The sequence below is a fragment of the Podarcis erhardii genome (genome assembly GCF_964252035.2).
Source record: "Podarcis erhardii genome assembly, chromosome: 3".
Classification (NCBI taxonomy): domain Eukaryota; kingdom Metazoa; phylum Chordata; class Lepidosauria; order Squamata; family Lacertidae; genus Podarcis; species Podarcis erhardii.
In genome coordinates this window covers 6,070,506-6,096,079 of record NC_138507.1, presented here as the reverse complement: position 1 = coordinate 6,096,079, position 25,574 = coordinate 6,070,506, and the positions used below count along the sequence as shown (strand labels likewise).

Sequence of the window (25,574 nt, the reverse complement as noted above, 5' to 3'; positions counted from 1 at the left end):
GAGCTCTGATCTATTCTGAATTTTAGGAAATATGCATGGAGTTTTAAAAGTGTGCACAGTTTCCTTAATGTGTTTTTTTACTGAAGTTCTGTTCTGTCTAATTGCATTTGAAACAAAAAGGCAATTAGTCAGCCAGAGGCAAGCAGTGGGGGAAATGCAACAGTTGTAAAATAGAGGAAGGAGGGAAGGAGAAAAATCAGCCTCTCCTGATTAGTGGGTTGAATCTAACTAAGGTATAGTCAGAGTAGACCCACTGAAATTAATGGTCCTCAGTTAATAGTCACACCCATTAATTTAGAGGGTTCTTCTCTGAGTAGGTCTATTCTTCATATCCTAGGTGCTTCCCAGGCATATGCTGCTTAAAGTGGCCGGCTTAACTGTTTCATTGGCATATACAGAGTTATTATCTTTCCACTGTTAGCTTGCTTGACGGTTAGCAGTGCCGGAAGAGGTTGTTACTGATGATGCAGAATATGGTGAATCAAGGCAGCAGGCCTGTGGACAAGTAATTCTTAACTGGTTGGGATCATGAAGTTTTGACTTCTTAAATATAGTCCTGGACATTTAATTGCCAGAACTATAAAAGACCAGAACTTTAAACAGCAGCAAAAACACCACCACCACATAGTTTTATAAACTGTTGGAGCAAATTGCAAATTAGTCATAAAATTCAAAATAGGGGGTTAAAGGTTTTGAAGCAAGATAGAGGAAAGAAAATACTTTCCAGGGACAGATGTCCATCCCTCCAGATTTATATGCAAGAATGAATAAGATGACAGGTGAGATATTATATTTGTCTAAAATAGAAGTATTTGAGTGCAAATTTTGTGATAAATATTTCATGCAGATCTACATGCTTTACATTCATACTTTTGCTATTTACAGCTTTTAGAAATTCCTCCCGACTTCAGCTGCGCATTCATGAGCTTGTGCTTAAGAGTTGAAAGGAAGGTTATTGCAGGCAGAGACTTCTCAGAGCAGACAGAAACGATATTTTAAGAAGTCAGATGGGGTCACTTATTTGCAGTTATGATCATCTACTCTTAACTTTAACTGGAATCTGCCACTGAAATAGAACCCAACAGCTGATGCAACTAAAACTTCCAAAATATTCCTCCAAGATACATCTTTGCTTTATGTAAAGTGTCATAACATTTATTGATCTCCAGTTTCTCCTTTTTCAGAATAAAGGAAGGAAGATAACAGCCAGCGAATTTATTTATAAAATAATTTTGGACTATTCCATAGATACTGGGCTCCTTGTAACCAGTCAAAGGGAGCAAGGGGGGGGGGTAACAGGTGTTCCATTTCTCTGCTCTGGTGTAGGCAAAGATGCTAATCTACCTGAAGGGAACCTATGTGGAGATAAATAAAAAAAATCACTTGCACATAAGCTGCAGCAGACAATAAACTGATGTTGATCGGTTAGCTCAGTTTTGTCAGTGTGGCATCTTCATGTCTTGTCACATAGCTATATGAGGACGCGGCTGTATTTTTCCCAGCCAGTGCTGAGAGCTGAAGTTGAGTATGACTACCCAAGGAGTACAAAATAAGTACAGAGAATCAAATCAGGGTGTGTATTTTTAACGTTATTCCACTTTTAAGAGGCACACAAGTGTTGGTCGGACCCCAGCTTACATGTATTTTAGATTAAAACGTGGTTAAAAATAGGCACTTGTCCCACCGTTTTTGTGCGCTCTCTCTGTGTGTGTGTGTGTGTGTGTGTGTGTGTGTGTGTGTGTGTGTTGGACTAGGCGGTTTTGGGGGGGGGGGAGTAGCTATGTTAGTCTCTGCTGCGTCGCATGCATCTGATGATGTGGACTCCAGCCCATGAAAGCTTATGTCACAATAACTTCCGAAGTCTTTCAAGTGCCGCAAGGCACGTTATTTTTATTGTAAAGCAAAGTGGTGTCCAACGGAGGAGGCAAAACCCAAGGAACTGCCCAACTTCATTTCTGTGAGCAGATTAACGTATTTTTTGCACCATAACACTCACTTTTTCCCCCCTAGAAAGTAAGGGGAAATGTCTGTGCATGTTATGGAGCGAATGCGTATGGAATCCTGCTTCAGTAGTGAGCAGAGGATCCATGGTTCCCCTTCCTTCCCTCCTCCGTGGCTCGCTTTGAAACAGCAAAGCGGGAGAAGAGCCGCTGAGTGGGGAGAGAGGGAAAGAGAGCCTGCTTCTTTAAAGGAGCAAAGCGGGAGAGGAGAGGAGCCGCTTACACGAGAGTAAGAGGCTCCTGTCCGGTTGGTTCCTTTAAAGCAAGCAGGCTCTCTGTCCCTCTCTCCTCCCCACTCAGCTCACTAAATAGCAGCAAAGTTTTTCAGCTCGCTAAGCCAGGGATGAGCGGGGAGGAGGGAGAAAAGCAGAGCCTGCTTGCTTTAAAGGAGCAAAGCGGGAGAGGAGAGGAGCCTTCTCCCCTTATACCTCTCTTCTTCATTATTAGCAGCATCCTTCTCCACACACCCCACACGTGCTTCTTCTCCCCTTAAACCTCTCTCCTGCATCATTAGCAGCATCCTTCTCCACCCACCCCACGCGTGCTCCTTGTCCCTTGAGTGCTTTTCCTTCCCTCCCCACTTAAAACGTGGTTACAAAGCACGGATCCACATGGATCCTCAGGATTTTTGCACTGGGTCATCCCAAATTCACCATCAGATCACATAGCATGTCCATGGCTACATCTTGCACCAAAAAAATCACACACCCACTGTTGCCTAGGGCCGCAGTCGTGCAAAAACGTGGTTACAAAGCATGGATCCACATGGATCCTCACGATTTTTGCATTGGGCTACTCCAAACTCACTGTCAGATCACATGTCTGTGGCCACAGCATGAACCACAAAAATAATACATCCACTGTTTCGTTTAGATTTTTTTTTTTTCTTGTTTTCCTCCTCTAAAAACTGTGTGCGTGTTATGGTTGGGTGCGTGTTATAGAGCGAAAAATACGGTAAATATATATTGTAGACCAACATTTCTCAAACCATGTTGCTGTTCCTGAAAAACATGTGTGTTTCTAAAGAGGGTTATAGGGCGGCAGTGTGATTTGGGGGGGGGGGGATAGGCCCCAGTGCCTAAGGAGAAATCTGGATTGCAGCTCAGATTGTCTATGGAAATGGAGCTGTGTTACTTACCTTCCCTGTTCCCATTTATGTTACTAACAGAATGCTACAGACAGCTCCTCTAATTCTTCTCAGAAGAGGGAGCAGCCTTTGCGAACACTGGCATCTCCTCCATCCTGTGAGCACCACAGAATTTGCACCCGGGGACATTTGCACGACCAGTTTAACCCTGACCAGTATCATCTAGAACAAGTAAGCCTGTTTTCAGTGTTTTCCTATTGCCGTCTTGCCCCTGCCAACTCACGGGCACACCAGAGTCCATACACTTCAAATAATTCTCTGTGGATGCATTTCTAGTGGGAGTTGGAGCTGGGGAGCTTATCTCTTGATAAGAAGGCTTGCTTGCCACAGTCTTCCAAGGAGTATTTGGCTGACCTTCAGGAAGCAGTGCAAGACTTCTCTTGCCAGGTTGGTATATGCCAGTTGCCTAGAAAGACAGAGATGAATCCCTGTGATTTAGCATTTCAGGAGAGGCCTTGCACGTAAAAGCTAGCTGCTCCACCAATGCTGTTCTTCTGGCCTGTTTCTGAGATAAATTGAAATGTCAGCATGAGCCTGGCTGCACGATACTTACAGCTGACACAGATCTGTTAGATCTGGAAGGATTTAATAACAGATTTGGATGGCACACATATCTATGGGATGAGACGGTAAAAATACATAAAGGATTCCTGAACCACATTATAAGAAAGTCAATTTATGAGGTGTGGAATACATATAAAAGTCTATTAGAATGTAAAACTCCATGGTGGCTCTTGCCATTGGAAGCGATTGCGGTTAAAAAATTTAATATGGAAGGAAAATGGGCCACCTACAGAGATGTAGTGATGGAAGAAGGAAACCAGTAGGAATTAAAAACGTTTGAGGAAATAAAAGAGTCGTTGAGGGATCGGTTGCATTATCGTCAGATAAATGAAGTGCTTAAAGAGGATAAAAAAAATGGTTTTGAAACAACAAGATCAAGATTTGAGATAGATTAATTGAATAAGACAAAAATATTGTCGAAAATGTATAAATTATTATTGGAATGGCATACTAAAGATGAGGAGGTAAAATTGGTAATGATACATTGGGCTAAAGATATTGGACATAATATAAAGTATATACATAATATACAGGTATTAAGTTTACAGCATGCAATACACTTAAAGAAAATGTTATGAAAATGATGTATAGGTAGTATTTAACACCAGTTAAACTAGCCAAAATGTATAGAACAAAAAATGAATGTTGGAAATGTAAGGAAAACGAAGGTACTTTTTACCATATGTGGTGGATATGTAAAGAGGTCAAAGTTTTCTGGAAAATGATATATAATGAGTTAAAGAAACTGTTTACAAAGAAACACCTTTGTTAAGAAAACCAGAAGCCTTTTTATTGGGTATTGTGGGTAGAGAGATACCGAGACAAGATAAAAAATTGTTCTTAAATGCAACAACTGCGGCAAGAATTTTGTTAGCCCAAAGATGGAAACAGCAGGAGTTGCCAACAAAAGAAGAGTGGCAGATGAAACTGATGGACTTTGCAGAGCTGGCGAAACTGACAGGAAAATCTGGAACCAGCGAGACGAAGCATTCTAAAAGGACTGGAACAAATTTATATTACCGTAATTTTCACTCTATAACACGCAGATTTTTTCTCCTATAAAGTAAGGGGAAATGTCTGTGTGTGTTATTGAGCGAATGTGTGGTCCCTGGAGCCGACTGACCCGAGTGCAGGGGCAAAAATCAGGCAAAAATCAGATCGCACGTCACAGAGGAGAGGAGGCTGCTGCTTTCCTGCATTCTGCCTCAGGGTCTTACTGCCCACCCTCTTCTGTTTTCGGTTGCTGTGTTTGCTCAAACTCAACAAAGAGCAGGGAAATCCCTTCCCTCCTGGCAAGCAGAGGGGAAAGGAAAGGATCGCGTCCTTCCTTCTAATTCTTTCCTAGTCACACTGCGCGCAGGCTCCAGCCCACCACCTCCTCCTCTCCATGCTCTAGGGACTCGCAGGCAGCCGGAAAACATGCAGGTGGGAGAGAGGGGGGGCTGGCTTGGGGGGGGACTATTGCCTTCCTTTCCTTCCCCCCCGTTAAACCCCTCCCCTGCATTCTTAGCCACCTGCTTCTCCGCACACCCCTCTCATGCTCCTTGTTCCTTCTGTGTTTTTCCTTCCCTCCCCATTTAAAACGTGACAAAGCACGGATCCACAGGATTTTTGCATTGGGTCACCCCAAATTCACCATCAGATCACATTACATGTCCATGGCTACAGCCTGCACCAAAAAAATTACGCACCCACTGTTGCCTGGGGCTGCAATGGTGCAAAAACGTGGTTACAAAGCATGGATCCACAGGAATTTTGCATTGGGTCACCCCAAATTCACCATCAGATAACATAGCATGTCCATGGTTACAGCCTGCACCAAAAAAAATCACGCACCCACTGTTGCCTGGGACCACAATGGTGCAAAAACGTGGTTACAAAGCACGGATCCTCATGGATCCTCAGGATTTTTGCATTGGGCTACCCCAAACTCACCGTCAGATCACATGTCTGTGGCCACAGCATGAAGCACAAAAATCATACATCCACCGTTTCATTCAGAATTTTTTTTTTTTCTTGTTTTCCTCCTCTAAAAACTATGTGCGTGTTATGGTCGGGTGCGTGTTATAGAGCAAAAAATACGGTATATTTGAAAGACAACTGTAAGCAATTAACATCATCAGCAGGGTTATCTGAAGATCTGTAAGATGAAATTGCTACCTATTCAGGCTGAGTAATATAATATTTTAGGTAATGGTATAACAAGGATAGGAAACAAAGCGAAATGCAAAGTTTAATTTTGTAAACCATCAGACAGGAGAGAGGGAAGTTGTAACGCTCAGTTGATCCGAAGAGATAAATAAGAGGGTACGATGTTACGTAATGTGATTATATGCAAAACCAATAAAAATCATAGAGAGAGAGAGACAGACTTACAGCTGACAACAGCAGGCAAGAATTTCAATTGCAGTGGCCCTTTCTCCAACTACTGCAGCCATTGCTGGTAGCCTGGGTCATTTTGCTGTTCCTCACTGAGTACAGTTGGGATATCATGCGGGTTATATCTGTGAAATGCTTTTGATCCACTTCCAGCTATATGTACCACAATAACATGGATGATGGGATTTTTAGAATTACTGTTTCTGGCATTTGAAATGAATGAAAGCGCTCCTCATCCACTTCAAATACCTTTTGGTGTTTGGAGCAGTGAGAAATTTAAAACGAAGTCTGCCTTGCTTGTATCCTGTTGTTATGTATATAAACGCTGTATGTGTGTCTCTCTCTAGAGAGAGAGAGAGATTAGATGATAGAATAACAGAAAATATATTTAATATCTAAACTTCTTGAGCGTGTCATGCGTTGCCAGCTTTTGAAATGTTCTTTTTGAAATGCTTCTCCAACAGTCCATCCCACGATCCTATCGGCACGTCAGCTTCCCGGACGATGACGAGGAGATTGTTCGGATTAACCCACGAGAAAAGATCTGGGTGACGGGTTATGAGGACTACCGCCACACCCCCATGCGGGAGAAGTACATTGATCCGGACGATGGGGACTCGTATGTGCGATTTGCCAAAACCGAGGCCTCCAAACACGATTACAATTACCCTTACGTGGGCAACTCTGACTTCGATCTGTGCGAAGACATCAAGGGCGCTGTGGTTAAGACTCAGCCTGCCAGGTGCAAATCGCGGCGGCGAAAGGAGGATGGGGAGAGGTCGAGGTGCATCTACTGCAGGGACATGTTCAACCACGAGGAGAACAGGCGGGGTCAGTGCCAGGATGCTCCGGACAGAATAAAGAGTTGCATCCGCCAAGTCAGCTGTATGTGGTGTGCGGACAGCATGCTCTATCACTGTATGTCTGACCCAGAAGGAGACTATACAGACCCTTGCTCTTGCGATACCAGTGATGACAAGTTTTGCCTCCGGTGGTTGGCCCTTATCGCCTTGTCTTTCCTTGCCCCCTGTATGTGCTGTTACCTGCCCCTTCGGGCTTGCTATCACTGTGGGGTCATGTGCAGGTGTTGCGGTGGGAAACACAAAGCAGCTGGATGACAACACTCGAAGCTTTCCCCTTTTAGCTAAGGAGCATCTTGGTCCAGAGCGTTTTCAATTTTTACGTACGTCGTCACACGGCCCAAGGAGACTGACAAGAGTTCAGAAACCAGTGGGCTCATCCCTCCTCCTCCTCCTCCTCCTCCTCTTCCCCCTTTCTTTCTCTCCCCTTCCCATCGGCTGCTATGCATTGATTGCTCACTGAGTTCTAACAGACTGATGTGCAGCATAAAAGACTTTTGTATTATTGATCTGTAATCAATCAAGAATGTCTTGTACATGTTTATACCTCCCCTCTTCCCTTCCCCTCAGTTGAATGGTTGAGTGTGGTGGACTTTCAGAACTTATTACGGCTGTATCTATATTTAGCAACCTATTGACACATGTGGAAATAAGGTATAATGAAATCCCACTTTAAATTGTGTTCAACTTGCAGCCAGTAAGTGTGTGTGTGAGAGAGAGAGAGAGAGAGAGAATGTGTGTGTGTATAGAAATCGTGCTAATAACAAATGTGTACCATGACACAGTATCGCTGACAATCTTTATTGTGAGAATTTTGAGTCCATCAGTTCTTTTGACAGTTGCTTTGAATGATTTCTCTGATCACCAAGTATTCAAGCAAAATGTGGGAAATGAGCCTTAGTATCACCTGTATAACATTTGTGAATCTGAGAACTTGTGTTTCAGACCAATTTTACACGTGAAAGGGAAACCCTTAAGTGTCTTCTCTCTTCTCCCCTCCCCCCCCCCACACCACCACCTTAGTCTTTCTCCTCCAAATAACATTGGAAATTATAGCTTTAGTGTTGATATTCTTCACAGTGGAAATACTCCTCTATCCTACAGTGTTTCTATTTGAAACAAAGGGGGAATTTCACAAGTTACTAAATTAGCAGGTACACTCTCGTGCTTGTGGTGTACCTTGAAACATATGAGGGAACATAGTTGTCTTTTATTTTTATTTTAACCATGTCTACAGTCTTGTGTACTAAGGATGGGTGACAATTCTGCTCTCTCTAGAATCCAGGAGCATTTGGGGAATGGATCTGGGGCCCTGTGTTTTTCCAGCGTTTCCAAACCAACCTGGGAATACAGGGGAGCCTCCCCAGCCATTAGGAGCTGGTCTGTGCGAAGTGTTTTCATTTGTGCTTTGCCTGCCTCTCTTCCTTGGAGGCCTTTCGGAGCAGGCGAGGGTATTTTGAAACTTCTCCTGGGACCACTTGCCATGAGGGGAAAGCTTTTTTGGACAGAGGGAAAAACACCACTCCCTGCATCTGAGACTGTCAGGTGTGTGTGTGATCCAGCACCACGACAGGCATCCTATCATCACAGCATTTGACAATCACCTGGGCGCAGGTAAGGGCATGGCTTCTCTTTTTCATTATTCAGTTTTCCTCAGAAGGCCTACAGGAATCTGAAGGGGGGAAAAGTGAAATTGACAAACATCACCCCCACCAGTCCGGAGAAGCCTAGTAAAACTTTCTGAGCTAATCAGTTTCACTGGGATTCTCTAAGCTAGCTGTAGAGAAATGTGTGTGTGTCAGTTTCAAGAAAGCTTTAATGTTGCTGCGCATTGCAGGGTCTCTTTCTTCCACTTTTTCCCCCCAAGTTCATTGGTGAAATTGACCGATAAAGGATTTCCCCCCACCTGGGCAGCAAGTCTCTTCCATCCCCCAAGCCTTTGGATCTGCAAAGTAGGCGCACTTGCAGTGTGGGCACGAATAATTCCTGGTGGATTTAATGCGCAGATAGGAAGCAGAAAGTACCGAGGGGGGAAGATGTGCTGTGTTGTTACCAGGGTTTTCCATGGTGTGTCCTGATCTGACCCCCCAGTTCTGTCTGCTGTGCAGACTACAGGATCCGCCTGGGGTCAACAGAGGGCCGTGCCTCTTTCTGCTTCCAAATGCACTGAACCAACATATTTGGGATCTGCAGAGAACCCAGGGCAGACATCCCTTAGGCCAGAGCTGGGTCAGTCCCAGGCCACCTTGGTGCCTTCAAACCAAACACTAGGAGCATTGAAGCATTTCCCCCCCCCCCAGCCCTGCCCTAAGTTAGAGGCAGGCCCTGCGGAAATCCGTGGGTGCCCCAACACAGAAAGGCAGTTGATTTCCGTAGTACTTGGTGGTGCATAAAACGTGTGTGCTTTGCAGGATCTGTACCTTCTAACAGGCTGCTTCTTTCTTGGTTGTGAAATGCGTACAGTAGGGCGACACGATGCTTTTGACTTTGTGTGGGTTTGATTTTCTTCTTCAAAGCCATGTCTTGTGTACAAGGCTTGTAATTATCTGGGGAAATAATAATATTTTTCTAATATATGACATGGAATGGCCATTTTTTTTTTATTCAAAGGAATAATGTAGAGAAGTTTAGCTATAATATAGCATAGTACAATCTGAGTAATCCGAGGCAGCTATAGGCACCGGCTTGTGAGAACTGGCGCTGCTGTTTCTGCCATAATCTTTTTTCCGCAGCCAAGTGCCGGTGAGTGCGTGCCCTTGCCCCCCCCCCCTCCTTCTTGCACATTGACATGAGTCTTAAAGGAAGAGGAACTGAGTTTTATTTTATTTTATTGCCAAATAGATGCAAATAGCGACATGCTTGCCACTCTCCTTGTGAAAACGGGCCACAAGGAGTCACCACAGCTTTTTGTCACATACGCAATGGGTGTGTGTGGCATATGTTACGGCTGAAACCCGGAGCTTGAGCAGATCTGCTTACACTCAGGCACTGACCTAATGATTTGATTACGAGCTTTTCTGTTTGGTTTTTAAACTCCTGGGCACATGGCGGCACCCATTGGGCCAACCCAGAAACTCATGGGCCAGGATCCAGGGCCATTTGGCAAAGCAATCATTTGAGGCCTGTTTGCAAACACGGACCCTGCACCCTCTTTCCACCAGACAAGCCACTGTTGTGAAACTCAGGGGACCTTCAGGGGCAGTTTCAGAAGCCAAGTGGGGAGACCTTTGGGGTGGAGGTGGGGGGTCTGTGTTGAAACTTGAACATTCCTAGGGACTTCTGCTGGCTCCTTCTTGCCTTTGCAGCATAGAAGACGACTGGAGCACAGCCCTTTTCCCACTCACCACAAAGGCACAGCCATAAGCTCCCAGGCCAGTGGGGTGGGGTGGGGGTGGGAATTTGTGTTGGAGCTCCTCCCCATGCCAATAATTACCCTCGTTTCTGGGAGGAGCTGCAGCATGGGCTCTTCCCAGGTGGCTTGGGACTTCCCACATTACCTTTTCTCAAAGGCAATGGAAAGATGGCCCCAGACATCATCATATATATATAAAGAACCAAGGCAGAAGAATTCTGGACTGTACCACTAAAGTTAGGGAGTCACATTTAATTTCCCCCATATTAAAAACAACAACAAAAGACTTGTTGCTTGTAACAAGCTAGCAGACCAGAGAGATTAAGCATGCCTATTTTTCTGATGTGCTAGTCTATTAGGCTTATTAAGCAGGTAAAGAAAAAAAAATCTGCAACCTGCAGTGATACAGTCTAAAATTCTATATAATGTATAGATTGGCTGTGTGATCTCTCTAGTTCATATTTTGGTATTCAAGATTTGGGATTTGTCTGTAACATATATAACGTAGGCTTCAATGTTTTTGCATTGGTTAGGTTTTACGTTTGTAAATGTAAATGGACTGCTAAATGGCAAGGGAAGCTTTTCATTTTCTTTTCTTTTTAAAATTTTTATTTTGTAAACTCATGGAAGGAATAAATATTTTGTGCCTAATAGCAAATGACAAATCGCTGTAAATGGTGATTAGCAAACATCATGATGCCAGCCTCAAAATAAAATAATAACAAAGTGATGGGGACAGTATTTTGGTTTTGCAAGTTGTTCTGCTATTCTGAATTTCTGTAAGGTCTCCCCCCCCCCCCCAACAAAAGCACAACACTACAGAAGAGATCTTACAGGTTGTCAAGCCTCTCAGTTCAAGTGCCCCTATTTATTTTGCTAAAGCAGACATACTCCGAGCCTCGATGTATGTCCTCTTCTGTAAATTCCCTCTTTTCTCTGGTTTTGTTTTAATCCTGATTCAGTCGTTCCATGTTTGTTCTCCCTCTCCCTCTCTCCCCCTCCATGTGAGTTGTTGGGGGGTGTTTTTGTTTTCGTTAGTGCAGCGAAATTGGCACAAGGGTAGAAATGGGAGGCTGGGAGGGGGGTTTCCCCCCTGTAAATATTCCCCATTGATCTCCACACTGCAGCTGAACAGTGTGTAGTGTTTTTCCTCTGTTGGTTTTTCAGTACTGACATTAATCATCTGAGAAATTATTCAGATTTTATTTTTGTATCTGTGGTAACAATCCATTAACCAAAAGCTGTTTCTTTCCCCCCAGTTCGGAACATTTCCACCCCACCCCCCCAAGCTCTTGCTCACATTAACAAATTTAAGTGCCTGAAGCAAACCTTCTATTATGTATCTGTATACTAAAAGTTTAAAACTCTGTTGTATTGATTTTTATAAGCCTTTTTACCTCTGTGTAAAGAATATATATACAAGTGTATGATGTATATTTTAGTTCTTAACTTCTTTTTTATTGTTTCTAATATGTATGATCATTGTAGCTATTGCTTTAAAAATGTACCATGTAAATATAAATACATCATATCAAAAGAAAAGCTGTGTGACATGCTTTGCAAGTCTTTAACTAAAAGGTTTGGGTATCTGAAAGATGAGAGCCATGATGTATCTTTGTGCTGCATTCCAGAATACTAAAGGTGTACCCAAATACATTTTCTGAGCAATAATTTCTTAGCACAAGGAAATTGTAGCGTGAACTGAGAAAGCCTTGTCATGTCCTTTCCCCACGACAGCAGCTGTTCTGGAAAGTGCAGTCACGGATATTGCAGCTCATCCTCCTTTTTCCTTCACTGGTCTCAGGTGGAGAAATTCAGTTCCACAAACTGGTCCTAAATTCAGAGCTGCTCTTCACCTGCACTTCCTCGACATATGCAGGACAATATTGGTGCCTGCAGTTCTTCCAATGAGGAAGGAGGAGACATTGATCTCCATTGTAAGTGCGGTGGGAAGTGGTGACAACATAGTGCCCCCCTAACTTGATATTCTATAGGGACGTGGGTGGCGCTGTGGTCTAAACCACAAAGCCTAGGACTTGCTGACTGGAAGGTTGGCGGTTCGAATCCCTGTGATGGGGTGAGCTCCCGTTGCTCGGTCCCTGCTCCTGCCAACCTAGCAGTTCAAAAGCACGTCAAAGTGCAAGTAGAAGGTAAACGCCGTTTCCGTGCGCTGCTCTGGTTCGCCAGAAGCGGCTTAGTCATGCTGGCCACATGACCCGGAAGCTGTCTGCGGACAAACACCAGTTCCCTCAGCCAGTAAAGCGAGATGAGTGCCGCAACCCCAGAGTTGGTCACGACTGGACCTAATGGTCAGGGGTCCCTTTATCTTTACCTTTAACTTGATATTAGGCTGCAGTCTTATGCAGTGCCAGTAAACTCAGCTCATGTATGTGTGTACATGTATGGAGTCAGGCTTCCTCTGTGTTAATCCTAACATTTTTTTTCTCCAGTATTGGCATTTTGTATCAGGAAATAAACTACATCCAACCCAGATGTTTTTAAATTACTGTAACTTCACTATAGGTTGTTAAATGCAAAATGCTATTTTGATATGGCTTACTGCTTTAAAAATAATAATCCCATTTCTAGTGGTAATTCCAGAATTCTCAAATAATCCTCTCCCTCTTAACATATAAGAACAGAATTCGTTCTCTGTTGATTCTCTGTCCCTGGGTTCATTCTTGCCCTGCCCTCTTCCTACACAGATATATCCAGTTTCACAGGGAAGAGAACCAGATCAACAGTAAGGTTTTCAGTGCTATCAACCTTGGAGAGACTGTCCAATGTAATAAAAGCATTCTAGGTATGGAGATACTGAAAGTGTACTGTAGCCTAGTGGATAATCCTCTTGTGAATCTGAGAGACCCAGCTCTCTCTGAGAGGTGATGTGCTATTTTTCCCCTCTGTGAGATCAGTGTGCAGTTCACAGAACGTACAAATTTCAGCTCCAAGATCCTGATCTTTTGAGACTCCAAAATGTTTCCACCCTTCGTTTCAGAAGACTCTTGACTTCAGTGCAGTGGAACCTCAGTTTTCGAGCGTCTCAGAAGCCAAACAATTCGGAACCCAAACACAGAAGTAATTGCTTCCGTTTTCTAACGTTTTTCGGAAGTCAAACGGCTTCCAGGGAGTTTTTTTTTTCTTTTTTCCCATTGACTTTGCAGCCAGCCCGTTGATCTTCAGTTTTTTAACATTTTGGAAGCTGAACAGTCTTCCGGAACAGATTACGTTCAAAAACCGAGGTTCCACTGTAGTAGTGATCTGTCCACAAATCTCAGGAACTAGAGAGAAGGGTTTGAAATTCAAAGATATTTGGTTTCTGTATCTCATGATCTCACTTGGGATTAGTTGTATCAGCTCAGTTAGATGACAGGAAGTCTTCCTATAAGTGCCATGGATCTTCACACTTCATAGCAGCTTTCTAAACATGATGACATACTGCATATCCATAGCCCAAGGGACTTTAACTCTTGGTATGGAATCATGTTGGCATTCTGAAACAATTCCCAATAAATTTAATGGGACTTGCCCCCGAGCAAGTAAGCCTATGATTTCAGCCTTGTTTTCTAAAGGAGGTCTCCTTCTGCATTCATGTAACTCTCCAGAGGCTATTGATTATTTTCTTGCTTTTATGTATGGAAGAACTAAGAATTACAGTATGGATTCCCAATCAGCCTTAATTTCAGGCAAGGCAATATTGCCATCCTTTATTTGACCATATAAAATGCTCTCCACCTTTTCCCAGAAGCTTTACAGGTTTTAGGTGGCCACCAGACGCGACCTAGTAACATCTGTGGTTGTATTATATATTAATTAAAATGCACTAGTTAAACTGCTGCCCTTTCAAGGTGGCTCTCTGTGGCAATGCTTGCTTGTGTAAAGCTCGCTGAGTGCAGTCATCAACTTTTAAAACATCCCCGGAGTCTTGCATATCCACTACTGAGTTGTCTGAAGTGATGCTGTGCATCTGCGCAGCACAGATTGACCACTAAAAATCAAACACTGCAGGAGGTAACCTGTGAAAATACAAAAAAGGCAGTGTCTTGCTAAAGCAGCTTGATTGACAGCTCTGTTTTCCATTAACGGACGAGGGAAGAAATGAGATGAACTGTACTCCTACGCTGCTTTTTGTGTTACCTAAAACACTGGTCAACACTGAATGGTTTCACTGTATCCATTGCTCGGAATTAGATCTGTCATGAGCAGAGCTCACCATGCAGGGATAGAGATGCCCGGTTCTTGCTCTCTGCAGCTGTGGAGTGTGGGTGGGTGCAAAGAAGATATTGCTAATATCCAAATCCATCCGGGAAGCTTGTAAATACCTCCAACCATGCTCTGGAAAACACTGCCAAAAGCAGGAGAACTGCCATGCTCCTGTGCATTTTAACAGCCTGGTATGCAAAAGATAGCAAGTGAACATTTTCTGTTGCTTCCCCCACCCCCCACTTTGATATCTTTGAACCTAGTGATGCAGCAGGTGGAGATGCCAAGGTATCGTTTATATTGAGATTGAAAATATTCTCGGCCAAATCAAATGTATTCATTCTGTATTTTTATCTTCACTTTGAGGTCTGATGGGCCTGCTATACAGCTGTCCTTATCCATGAGGGCGTCCCACAAGCAAAGGGAGGTAGAGGTTAAAGGTAAAGGGACCCCTGACCATTAGGTCCAGTCGTGGCCGACTCTGGGATTGCGGCGCTCATCTCGCTTTATTGGCTGAGGGAGCCGGCGTACAGCTTCCAGGTCATGTGGCCAGCATGACTAAGCCGCTTCTGGCAAACCAGAGCAGTGCACGGAAACGCCATTTACCTTGCCGCCGGAGTGGTACCTATTTATCTACTTGCACTTTGACGTGCTTTCGAACTGCTAGGTTGGCAGGAGCAGGGACCGAGCAATGGGAGCTCACCCCGTTGCGGGGATTCGAACTGCCGACCTTCTGATCAGCAAGCCCTAGGCTCTGTGGTTTAGACCACAGTGCCACCTGCGCCACCCGCATCTGGAACAGATGTAAGGCAAGCTCAGAACCGTGAACAAAAAGCAAGTTGCTGATTCAGGACCACCGTTAGTGGTCCTGCAGCAGAGGCAGAAGATAAAGGTCTCGGTGGTGTCGAAGGGAACTGGTAGATCTTTTAGAGTTTGGAGCAGGCCAGGGGTATTCAACCAGTATGCCATCAGGGCTGCTTCAGGCAACACTGACTCCATCCGTCTTCTCTTCCCTTTCACGTCTCTGCCTCCCAAAGGCTTGCACAGCTGTTTGTTGCAGCAGCCCTGGCTACAAGCTCTGCAAGTGAATGGTGCCTCTGGGGCTGGCCAGGGGTGCTGGTTCCCAGGAGCTGAGGCAACCTCCAAGTAAGCAGGCAAGTGGGTGATGGAGCCCAGCCAGCCCTTGCTGTTGGGAATGGACAGACAAGTGGGAGGCCAGGCAGGCAGGCACCATGCTTGCCTTCCTTGTGCTTGCTGTGTGCAAGGCCTGCCTGGAAGATGAGTGCACAGCGCCAAAGGGGAGCCTTTGCAGGCCCAGTGGCACCCACTGCTGCCTCCCAGGGTGAGTAAGGTGCTGGCCTCACATTCACCTTTGGCCAGTTTCCGTCAGGCCACTACGGCTGGGGGCATCCCAGCCCCCTGGGAGGCAGTGTAAGGAGGCACCTCTCATGGGGGTGGCAGGGGCTGCTTGGAGGACTCCCAGGGAGAGGGGAGAGGAGGCTGAGGGAACACTTCCCAAAGGAGGGTATTTGAAAAGAGGTGAGGGGCTGCTTGCTCTGCAGCATGATTCCCCACAAGGGTGCCACAGAAAGAATGTAGTTGGTCAAGGGAACCATGGACTCAAAAAGGTTAAAAACCTCGGAATTAGATAGTCAAGAGTGCTGCAACTGTTCAAGTGGTACCTCGGGTTACAAACACCTCAGGTTACAAAAGCTTCGGGTTACAAACTCTGCTAACCTGGAAGTATCAATCAATCAATCTTTATTACTGTCCAGAGACCCAACAAATCGTTACAAAGCAATGCACAATTCATACAGCCTAACTAACCTGGAAGTAGTACCACGGGTTATGAACTTTGCCCCACGATGAGAACAGAAATCGCGTGCCGGCTGCAGGAGGCCCCATTAGCAAAAGCATGCCTCAGGTTAAGAACGGTTTGTGTTAAGAAAGGACCTCCGGAATGAATTAAGTTCGTAACCCGAGGTACCACTGTAAAGGGATGGTGTCCATTTCTGCAGCTGTTGGCAGTAGGATTCCTAGCTGTGGGAAATCTCCGGATCTTCCTGTTACTCAGAGTAGACTACGGTGCAGTCATTGGAGTCTGTTGGCAAAGGAGTCTCCTTGGGACATAGTAGGTGACATATGGGAATACCTTTTATTGGGACCAACTGAAGAAAAAGCAAAAAGTAACAAAATAGCCTATGGACTACCACAGCTGGATTTGAACCAGCTTGCTATGTGTTCCCCTCCCACCCATCAACAGTTCAGGTGGTGGGAGTGGTCCCAAGAGGCTGGGACTTAAATCTCCTCACACATGGACATCACTCCATTGGTGCCCTTTCTGGGAGTGAAGCACCCTGCCGCTGCGCACTCTCAGCAGACACAGAATCCTAGAATTGTAGATTCATCTAGTCCAATCCCCTGCATTGCAGAAATCCTTTCCCCAACATGGGGCTTGAACCCACAACCACCAAATTAAGTCTTATGCTATACCAACTACCCCTGGATCCTCAACTAGCTAGTGCTCCGAGCAGAAGTCCAACATAGGATGTGGGTAAAGGTAAAGGTAAAGGGACCCCTGACCGTTAGTTCCAGTCGCGGACGACTCTGGGGTTGTGCGCTCATCTCGCTTTATTGGCCAAGGGAGCCGGCGTACAGCTTCCGGGTCATGTGGCCAGCATGACTAAGCCGCTTCTGGCGAACCAGAACAGCGCACGGAAACGCCGTTTACCTTCCCACTGGAGCAGTACCTAATTTATCTACTTGCACTTTGACGTGCTTTTGAACTGCTAGGTTGGCAGGAGCTGGGACCAAACAACGGGAGCTCACCCTCTCGTGGGGATTCGAACCGCTGACCTTCTGATCGGCAAGCCCTAGGCTCTGTGGTTTAGTCCACAGTGCCACCCTCATCCCAAAGAATAAGGGTAAAGGTAAAGGGACCCCTGACCATTAGGTCCAATCGTGACCAACTCTGGGGTTGTGCCCTCATTTCGCTTTATTGGCCAAGGGAGCCGGAAATGCCGTTTACCTTCCCGCCGGAGCGGTACCTATTTATCTACTTGCACTTTGACGTGCTTTCGAACTGCTAGGTTGGCAGGAGCAGGGACCAAGCAACAGGAGCTCACCCCGTCGCGGAGATTCGAACTACCGACCTTCTGATAGGCAAGTCCTAGGCTCTGTGGTTTAGACCACAGCGCCACCCGCGTCCCTTATAAGGATGGGGGTAGATGGGGTTATTCTCCCTGCAAAGTGAGATAATGGTATTCTCTTCCCATGGGGGTTCATTTATGGGTCTCTCTAAACACAGAGAGCGGTGAGGCTCAAGGATTCCTGGTTTTCATACATCTGCAAGGGGAGGGGGCCCTTTTTCCTATTGAAATTCCATCTTGAATTCATGTTCAGTGTATACACCAAGATGCAACCATCAAACTATTTCACAGATGTGTTTTCCTCTTGACTTTAGAGAGGGGGCTACTACCCATTCTATACTGTGCAATTCAGCTCACCCGTAAAAGGTTGTGCCTTTGAGTTGAGCTGGTACAACAAGAGCCAGTCTGCTGCAACATCTCCGCAAGGGAATGGCCAGAGGTCCTCACTATCCTGCCTACCTGAGACCATTAGTCATACGGGATCTTACACAGTGGAGCTGCTGTGAAACACAAAGACTGGATGGAGAACAAGGTCTACCTAGTAATACATTATTTATATATATATTTCTCCAGCTAATTTTGCAGACTCAGATATGTCAGCAAATAGGCAAAACGACACCTCTCGCCACAGACCGAGGAACCTTGCTAGACTCCCGTTTCATTGTGGAAGCCCTGCGTGGATCACATAAGGAGAAACCAGGAAATACCATGAAGGGCTGTTGTCCTGTCAGGCCCATCTGCTTTGCAGATGATTCTCAAAAGGTGAGCTGTTTCTTTCCAGACCCTAGAAGGGCGCTGAGTGTAGTTTACTTTCAACTGGGGAAGGGGGTTAAATGTATTTATTCTTTTCAACACAGCTTCCCATTCTTCGAGTTCTGCGCCTATCATAATTCCCTTTATTTGTGGGGTGGGTGCCAATTCTTACATTGTCAAAAGTGCAACAGACACACAGGAGAGTGGAATCAGCAGAATTAGGGGAACCCCTAGGTTTAAAGGTAAAGGTAAAGGGACCTCTGACTAGTAGGTCTAGTCGTGGCTGACTCTGGGGTTGCGGCGCTCGTCTCACTTTATTAGCTGAGGGAGCCGGTGTACAGCTTCCGGGTCATGTGGCCAGCATGACTAAGCCGCTTCTGGCGAACCAGAGCAGCGCATGGAAATGCCGTTTACCTTCCCGCTGGAGTAGTACCTATTTATCTACTTGCACTTTGACGTGCTTTCGAACTGCTAGGTTGGCAGAAGCAGAGACCCAGCAATGGGAGCTCACCCCATCGCGGGGATTCGAACTACCGACCTTCTGATCGGCAAGTCCTAGGCTCTGTGGTTTAACCCACAGCGCCGGGGAAAACACAGCCTTATGAGGGCAGAAAATGATCAGTGGGCACAGCAATCCAGAGAAGGTGGGCGTGGGACTGGCCTCTCAGGCTGCAGCAAATGACAGTCTGCCGTATTGGCCCGAATATAAGACGCACCCGCAAATAAGCCACACCTTTAAAATTAAAGGCTTATTTGTGTGTGCAGCCTGCCCCCTGGCACTCCTGGCACTACCTCCCCAAACCGGTGGTGCCCCCGTTCACGGCAATAGTGCTGGGAGACAGGCGTGCCGCACTCGGTTCTGAATGTAAGCCGCACTTCTTCTTTTTTAAAATTAAATAATAAGTTTTATTAGTATTTTCCACACAACAACAACACGAAAAATATCGAAAAATAACAATACACAAAACACAAAAACCAACATACAAAAAAAAAAACACAAATCCATATCATACAAGTTAATAATATAAACACTAAAAAGAAAAGCAAACATTGACTTCTGCCAATCCCACAACACCTCCTTTTAAAAATTAAATGAATGATATTTTATTAAATTTTAACAATAAAGAAGTTATAAGACAATCCATGAAAAAAACACAAGAACAAATACAAAAACACAAAAATAAAAAAATACAAATATACAGACAATCAACATAGAAAAAAAAAGAACAGAAAAACAAAAATCCCTCTTTTTTATCGTCTCCTCTTTAGTTAACTTATTTTCCTGACTTCCTCACGCCTCCCTTTTTTGTATTCCACTTAAAAATTGGTTCAGCAAATTCATCTATTGGTTTATCCTTGATTATTTTTCCTCACATATTTTAACTTCGAGCTTTCATCTAATATCAATCCATTCTTACATAATCTTTTACCTTATTGCTAGAACCCCTTCGTTTCATTTCAATGTCATCAACATTCAAAAATTTTACAATGTTTCTGTAAGTAGATTTTAAATTTCTTCCAATCTTCTTCCACCAACTCTTCTCCCTGGTCTCGGATTCTGCCAGTCATTTCCGCCAGTTCCATGTAGTCCATCCACAGCACCTCCTTTACCTCTCATTGTGTCTTCCTGATTTCCTTATCATCTCTATCCTAGCATCTAGATATAAACCCCTCTTTCTTATCCTTTCACTTCACAAGGTTATTCCAGACTCAGCCAGATTTCTGTCCTCGAACCTTGGCTTTTAAGGTATTCATTTAGACACTCCCATTCCTTTTTCACTTCACTTTTTGGTTTTTGTCTTATTATATCTGTTGATTTGGCTAATTCTAAATATTCTGATATATATATAAGCCGCACTTTAACTTTTCAGTGTCAGAATTGGGGGGGGGGGGGAGTGTGGCTTATATTCGGACCAATACGGTACTTTAAATTGCTACCTTGGGGGCTCCTCTCAGGTCAAATCCAGCAAAACTGGAACAAAGCAAATGACACTTCAAGACAGACCCAGCTTAAGAGTTCCTACTCTTATCCTTGATATTTCATCCCCCTCAGCCACAGACTGAGATATTGCACACATACCAGAGGTACGCCGCAACATTTTGTTGGGGACCCTACTTGCAGTTGCCTGTGTTGCCCTCTGTTGATGGATGCCTTGTTCTTCCCTCCGTTGAGATCCAGACATGGCTTAATCAAAGCAGAAAGGCAGTCGGTCTAACTGAGACCTGTAAAAGAAGTAGAGGCAATTGTCCAAAGACAACAAATGATAAACAATTCATTCGCTAATGTTCCTTACACAACGTGTAAGCAAAGAGTAAACCCTAAGGCACAACAGGGCAATCCTCTGCATGCCTCCTGCATAGCCCCACTGACCTGCATAAAGGCCTGCAAACTTAATACAATGGTACCTCGGGTTACATACGCTTCAGGTTACACACTCCATTAAGCCAGAAATAGTGCTTCAGGTTAAGAACTTTGCTTCAGGATGAGAACAGAAATCGTGCTCCAGTGGCGCGGTGGCAGCAGGAGGCCCCATTAGCTAAAGTGGTGGTTCAGGTTAAGAACAGTTTCAGGTTAAGTACGGACCTCCGGAATGAATTAAGTTCTTAACCCGAGGTACCACTGTAACTGAAAAGTGTTTGTTTCAATGTCTTCCTTTTCCACCTCTCACCTGCCCTAACTAAGCCCTCTTCCCTCTTAAATGCTTTGGAACTCTGCTGTTGAATGCAGCACCTCATCAACACACAGAACACACTTTGGTTTTTCAGAAATAGCTTGCAAAAGCTACGCAGAACTGCAGTCAGAATTTGCCTGACGTGCAGCATTTTGATTTTCTTTGTGGCAAAATCAACCCCACCCCTTGGTAAAAGGATGGCAACCACGGGGAACAGGAAATCTCCAATCTCCCCCCCCCCCGTAGAAATGCACACCTGTACCATGACCGCCAGGAAGCAGCTGGTGTGTGGCAGCCATAAACACTTCCCAGCTGTCTGTCAAGCCTTGTCTGGAATTATTACATCCATGATAGTCCTCCCTCCTTTTGCGGCGGGGGTGCTGTTTCTTCTGACTTTCAGCAGAGAATCAAGAAGAGGGAAGGGAACCATCCCTCTTAAGTGCTGGGAGAGAGGTAAACTGGTGCATTTCGTGATCCCCAGCTGAAGCGCAGGCCAAGGTTATTCAAGTTCATTATGATAAAAATAGAGGAGATGCAAGTGTAACGTGTGTGTGACTCATGACAGCAGATGGCTCTTGGCCTGCGCTGAATGCCATTTTAGAGAACTCCCTGGATAAAGAGACCCTGAGCTCTGCTATCCAAAACACATACCCCTAGTCTGGAAAGATCTGTATTTAACGGCAAGGGAAGAGCTCTTGTTCCCCACGGTAAAAGGCAAGAGGACACTTCGTAATAACATGGAAGAGTGAGAGCCAGGATAATAAATAGTTATCCTTGCAATCTGTAGTTTAACACTGAGATGTCAGCAGCAGCTGATGCTCAGCCTTGCTTTCGGCCCCATCCAGGTGGCGCTGAGTTGGAAGGAAGGAGAAAAGGAAATTGCAAGAAGTGATGTCACCACCCAAGTCAGCAGAGCAAACCGAGGACACAGCACACTCATTATTTTACTCCGTGTTGGGGTCTGCGGGGAGGATACCCTCAAAAAGAGGGACTTGGAGCCAGGAGAAGTATTTTTAGAAGCTTAGGAATGGTGTTGTTAAAATAATCAAAATGGCGTACTTTAAATTATATTGAAGAATCTATATCTTAGTGGTCCAGCACATGGTCTGGTCCCATGCAGAAGACCATTGTCTGAGATAGTATACGGCAGCTTCCTGTGTTCCTTGGTGTTTGTGGTTAATAAAAATAACTGCTACGCAAATCTGGAGTAGAGCGGAATCCCGAAGACAGATGCATGTCCTGTACGCCTCTTTCCAGCAACTCCTGCAGCCAAGCTGGTGCCAAATCTCTTGCTGGGCTTTCCTTTGGACCACATCAATGCGGCTGAGAGGGAAGGCCTTCAGACTCGCTGCCTGGGCTTGCACCCTGGAGAAGTCACTTCGCTGCTGTTAATGCAGCAAAACTAACACGGGAGGCAACAGTTTTGAGTTAACGGTCTCTGCAGGCGCTGTGACTCTCCGGTGGTTTCACCCCCCGAGGTGCACTCCATTGCCTCTCAAGACTGTTGGATACCGTCAAAATAAAAAGGAAGATTAAATAAGGTTGGCACAAGCAAGCAATAGCTCAGCCAGGGGTACTGAGCTGCTTGCAGTGCCAGCAGGAACTGGGACACTGACTTGAGGAGAGAGCTATGCTGTGTGCCTACTTGAGCTAATTTGGTTGCAGAAATAACTGCAGCAAGGAAGCAGGATAAACTTGCGCCTGACGGGTGGTTTGTTGGCTAATGGCATCTTGCGGACACTTCATATGTGCTAACGAAGTGCAGTTTAGAGTCAATTAGCTAACCTACTGCCAGCATCTGAAGTTTAGGTACAAGGAAACTGTGTATGTGTGCTTTCTGCTAGAGATGCACTGAACCAGTCTTGGTTCCCTGTGGAGGGACCAGTATGGTGACAGCTGTTCCAGCAACAATGGTGGTGTTGGGGAAATAGATGTGGGGTATTGCATCACCATTTTAACTGGATGCCATGCACAACTAGAGGATCTTAGACTTGCCAGGTGTATAGGATCTTCAGACTTAAATTACCCTATCCCACAGATGCTAGGGAAGTTATATGCCCTGAGTTAGTTTTTAGCCTGGAGTAAATGCTGCCCCACTCATTCTAAACTCACAAATCATATGACAAATAAACTGCCCAAGATGTGTAAAAATGTGTCAAGTAAATGTAAGCAGATAGATGGGTCATTCTTCCATTTGTGGTGGTCATGTAAAAAAGCTAAAGGCTTTTGGGAAATGAAATATAATGAAATGAAGAAAATGTTTAAATGGGCTACTTCCAAAAGACCATAAGCTTTCATTACAGTCATACCTTGGGTTGAAGTAGCTTCGAGATGAATATTTTCGGGTTGCGCTCTGCGGCGACCCGGAAGTAACAGAACGTGTTACTTCCGGGTTTCGCCGCTTGCGCATGTGCAGACGCTCAAAATGATGTCACGCGCAGTTGTGTCTTATGTTTACTTCAGGATGAGAATGGGGCTCCGGAACAGATCCTGTTCATATCCAGAGGTACCACTGTATATCCATAATAGGGACAGAAGGTTCCAAAGAAGATGACCAAACTAGTTCTGTATGTGACAACAGCAACTAGAATATTACATGCCCAGAAATGGAAAGAAGAGAAGGTTCCAACGAAGGAAGAGTGGCTTTTGACAGTAATGGACTATGCAGAAATGGCAAAGCTGACAGTGAAATTAGGAGATCAAAATGATGAACATTTTATAGAAGCACAGAGGCTTTTCATGGAATATTTATAAAAATATTGTCCTCAAATGAAAGCGTGGGCAGGATTCGGATAAAAGCAGTGGAAGAAAAATGATAGAATAATTGTAATAGAGAAACTTTTTGTAATAGATAATGGTGCAATGCAGAACAACAACAACAACAATTTTTTTTATTTATATACCCCACCCATCAGGCTGGGTTGCCCCAGCCACTCTAGGTGGATTCCAACACAAATAAAAACATAATGAAACATCAGACATTAATAGTAACAATCTGATCGAATATAAAAAGTCACAATAACTTTAAAATAAACAACTTATATCAAACAAAATCTAATAGTAAACAGAAAAATTAAACATCAGCAAACAATAATTTAAACAGTTTACACTCATCAACCACAAGCAATAATTACTAATCTATAATCTATAAAAATTGCAGCAAATTGCAATGCATAAAATAGCACAAAACATGTAAAAGGGTCAAATTGAGAAACAAGCACACAACTTATCAGACTTCTTTTTTTTTTTTTAATATCCCTGAACTCCTTTTTCCCCAGCTGCTGCTGCTGCTGTTCTTAATGTCATGGTCTGGGAAAGGCTCCCAGGGCAAGGCCGGTGGAAGCGCTATTGCCTGATGAAGAACAGAAAGTCTCTCTCCCCTCACAATGCAGTAGTCCAAGCAGGAGACAGTCGGAAACAAATAAGCAGTTTGTCTTTAAGGTCCGTAAGAATGAGTCTCAAAAAATCTACCCAAAGCAAGGCAAATGGGCTTCCTTGGGTAAGTAGTTCCAAAGTTATGATGCTACTGCAAAGAAAAGACTTTGCTGACTTCATTGTACTAGGGCTTTGTTGTATATCTGTAAGGAATTTACAGTATATTTATCGTGAATAATTTCCTCCCAATGAATGGCTGGTCTGCTCCCCTACTCTCATTTATAAAGCTTCCACAGAACTTTCTCAAGTGCTATGACGGCACAAGACCTTGTCTAGTGAAAGGGGAGGTTGTTGTTTTTTAAAAAAGACAAAAATATAGCATTTATTCCTCCAGATGTGAATCACAGAATCCTTTTATTATCTCTGTGTCCTCAAGATTCCTTTGATGTCCTGGAAACACACAGGGCCATTTGGGATTTTGTTAAAAATGTACACATTTCCGTACTTTGGTTAATCTATCCCTTGAGCCCGTGAAAAAGCCACTATCTTCTTATTTGAACAGCCCCATTTTAATTTAAAATGGATAAGTATTTGACCACACAAGTTCACGAAGGAAAGATGGAGGCTAATGGAGACCCACACTCATCTATGAGTGTAAGCTTGCTGAACATAAATGCTGTGGTAAAAGTGTCTTGAAATTAGGTGTGGGTTTTTTTGTACATATATATATATAGAGAGAGAGAGAGAGCCAAGAGATGGAACTCTAAAAATGATAGTAAGAAAAACAAATCCCAAGTACCCTCGTTTTACGAAGGGAAGGCTAACGGACTTGTCAATGGTTTTACATTGAACTCTAAAACCGACCAAGTGGCTCTGTCTTTAGATTCAAAGTGACAATGTGAGAGAGTAAGTCGGGCCAGCGGCTGCCATATTGTTCAAAGTTCATTCCTGGCAAAGACGGACAAAATCAGATGAATGATGGTGCCTTGATGTCCGGCAATGCAGGGTGCGGGAGGTCTAAAATTTCTGAAGGATGCAAAGCCAGTAGAGCACCAAAAATACACACATAGTTTCAAGGGTGGAAACTATCTTGCTTCTGGTCAGAAGCCAAGTGTTTTAT

General features: G+C 44.4%; 2 protein-coding genes across 4 annotated transcripts in view; one reads left to right on the top strand and one right to left on the bottom strand.

The window, feature by feature from the left end:
* The window catches only part of SPRED2 (sprouty related EVH1 domain containing 2), an 88,270-nt gene extending 77,025 nt beyond the window's left edge, over positions 1–11,245 (top strand). For all 3 annotated transcript variants that reach the window (XM_081855643.1, XM_081855644.1, XM_081855645.1), the window contains 2 exons: positions 3,169–3,318; positions 6,555–11,245. In XM_081855643.1, coding sequence (XP_081711769.1) covers positions 3,169–3,318; positions 6,555–7,208 — 804 coding nt within the window. In that variant the 3' untranslated portion in view covers positions 7,209–11,245. The remainder of the gene's footprint in view (positions 1–3,168; positions 3,319–6,554) is intronic.
* Positions 1–25,574, bottom strand: part of SLC1A4 (solute carrier family 1 member 4) — a gene marked incomplete at its 5' end in the record, with an annotated part of 278,141 nt that overhangs the window by 79,528 nt on the left and 173,039 nt on the right. The gene's annotated exons all lie outside the window — the stretch shown is intronic.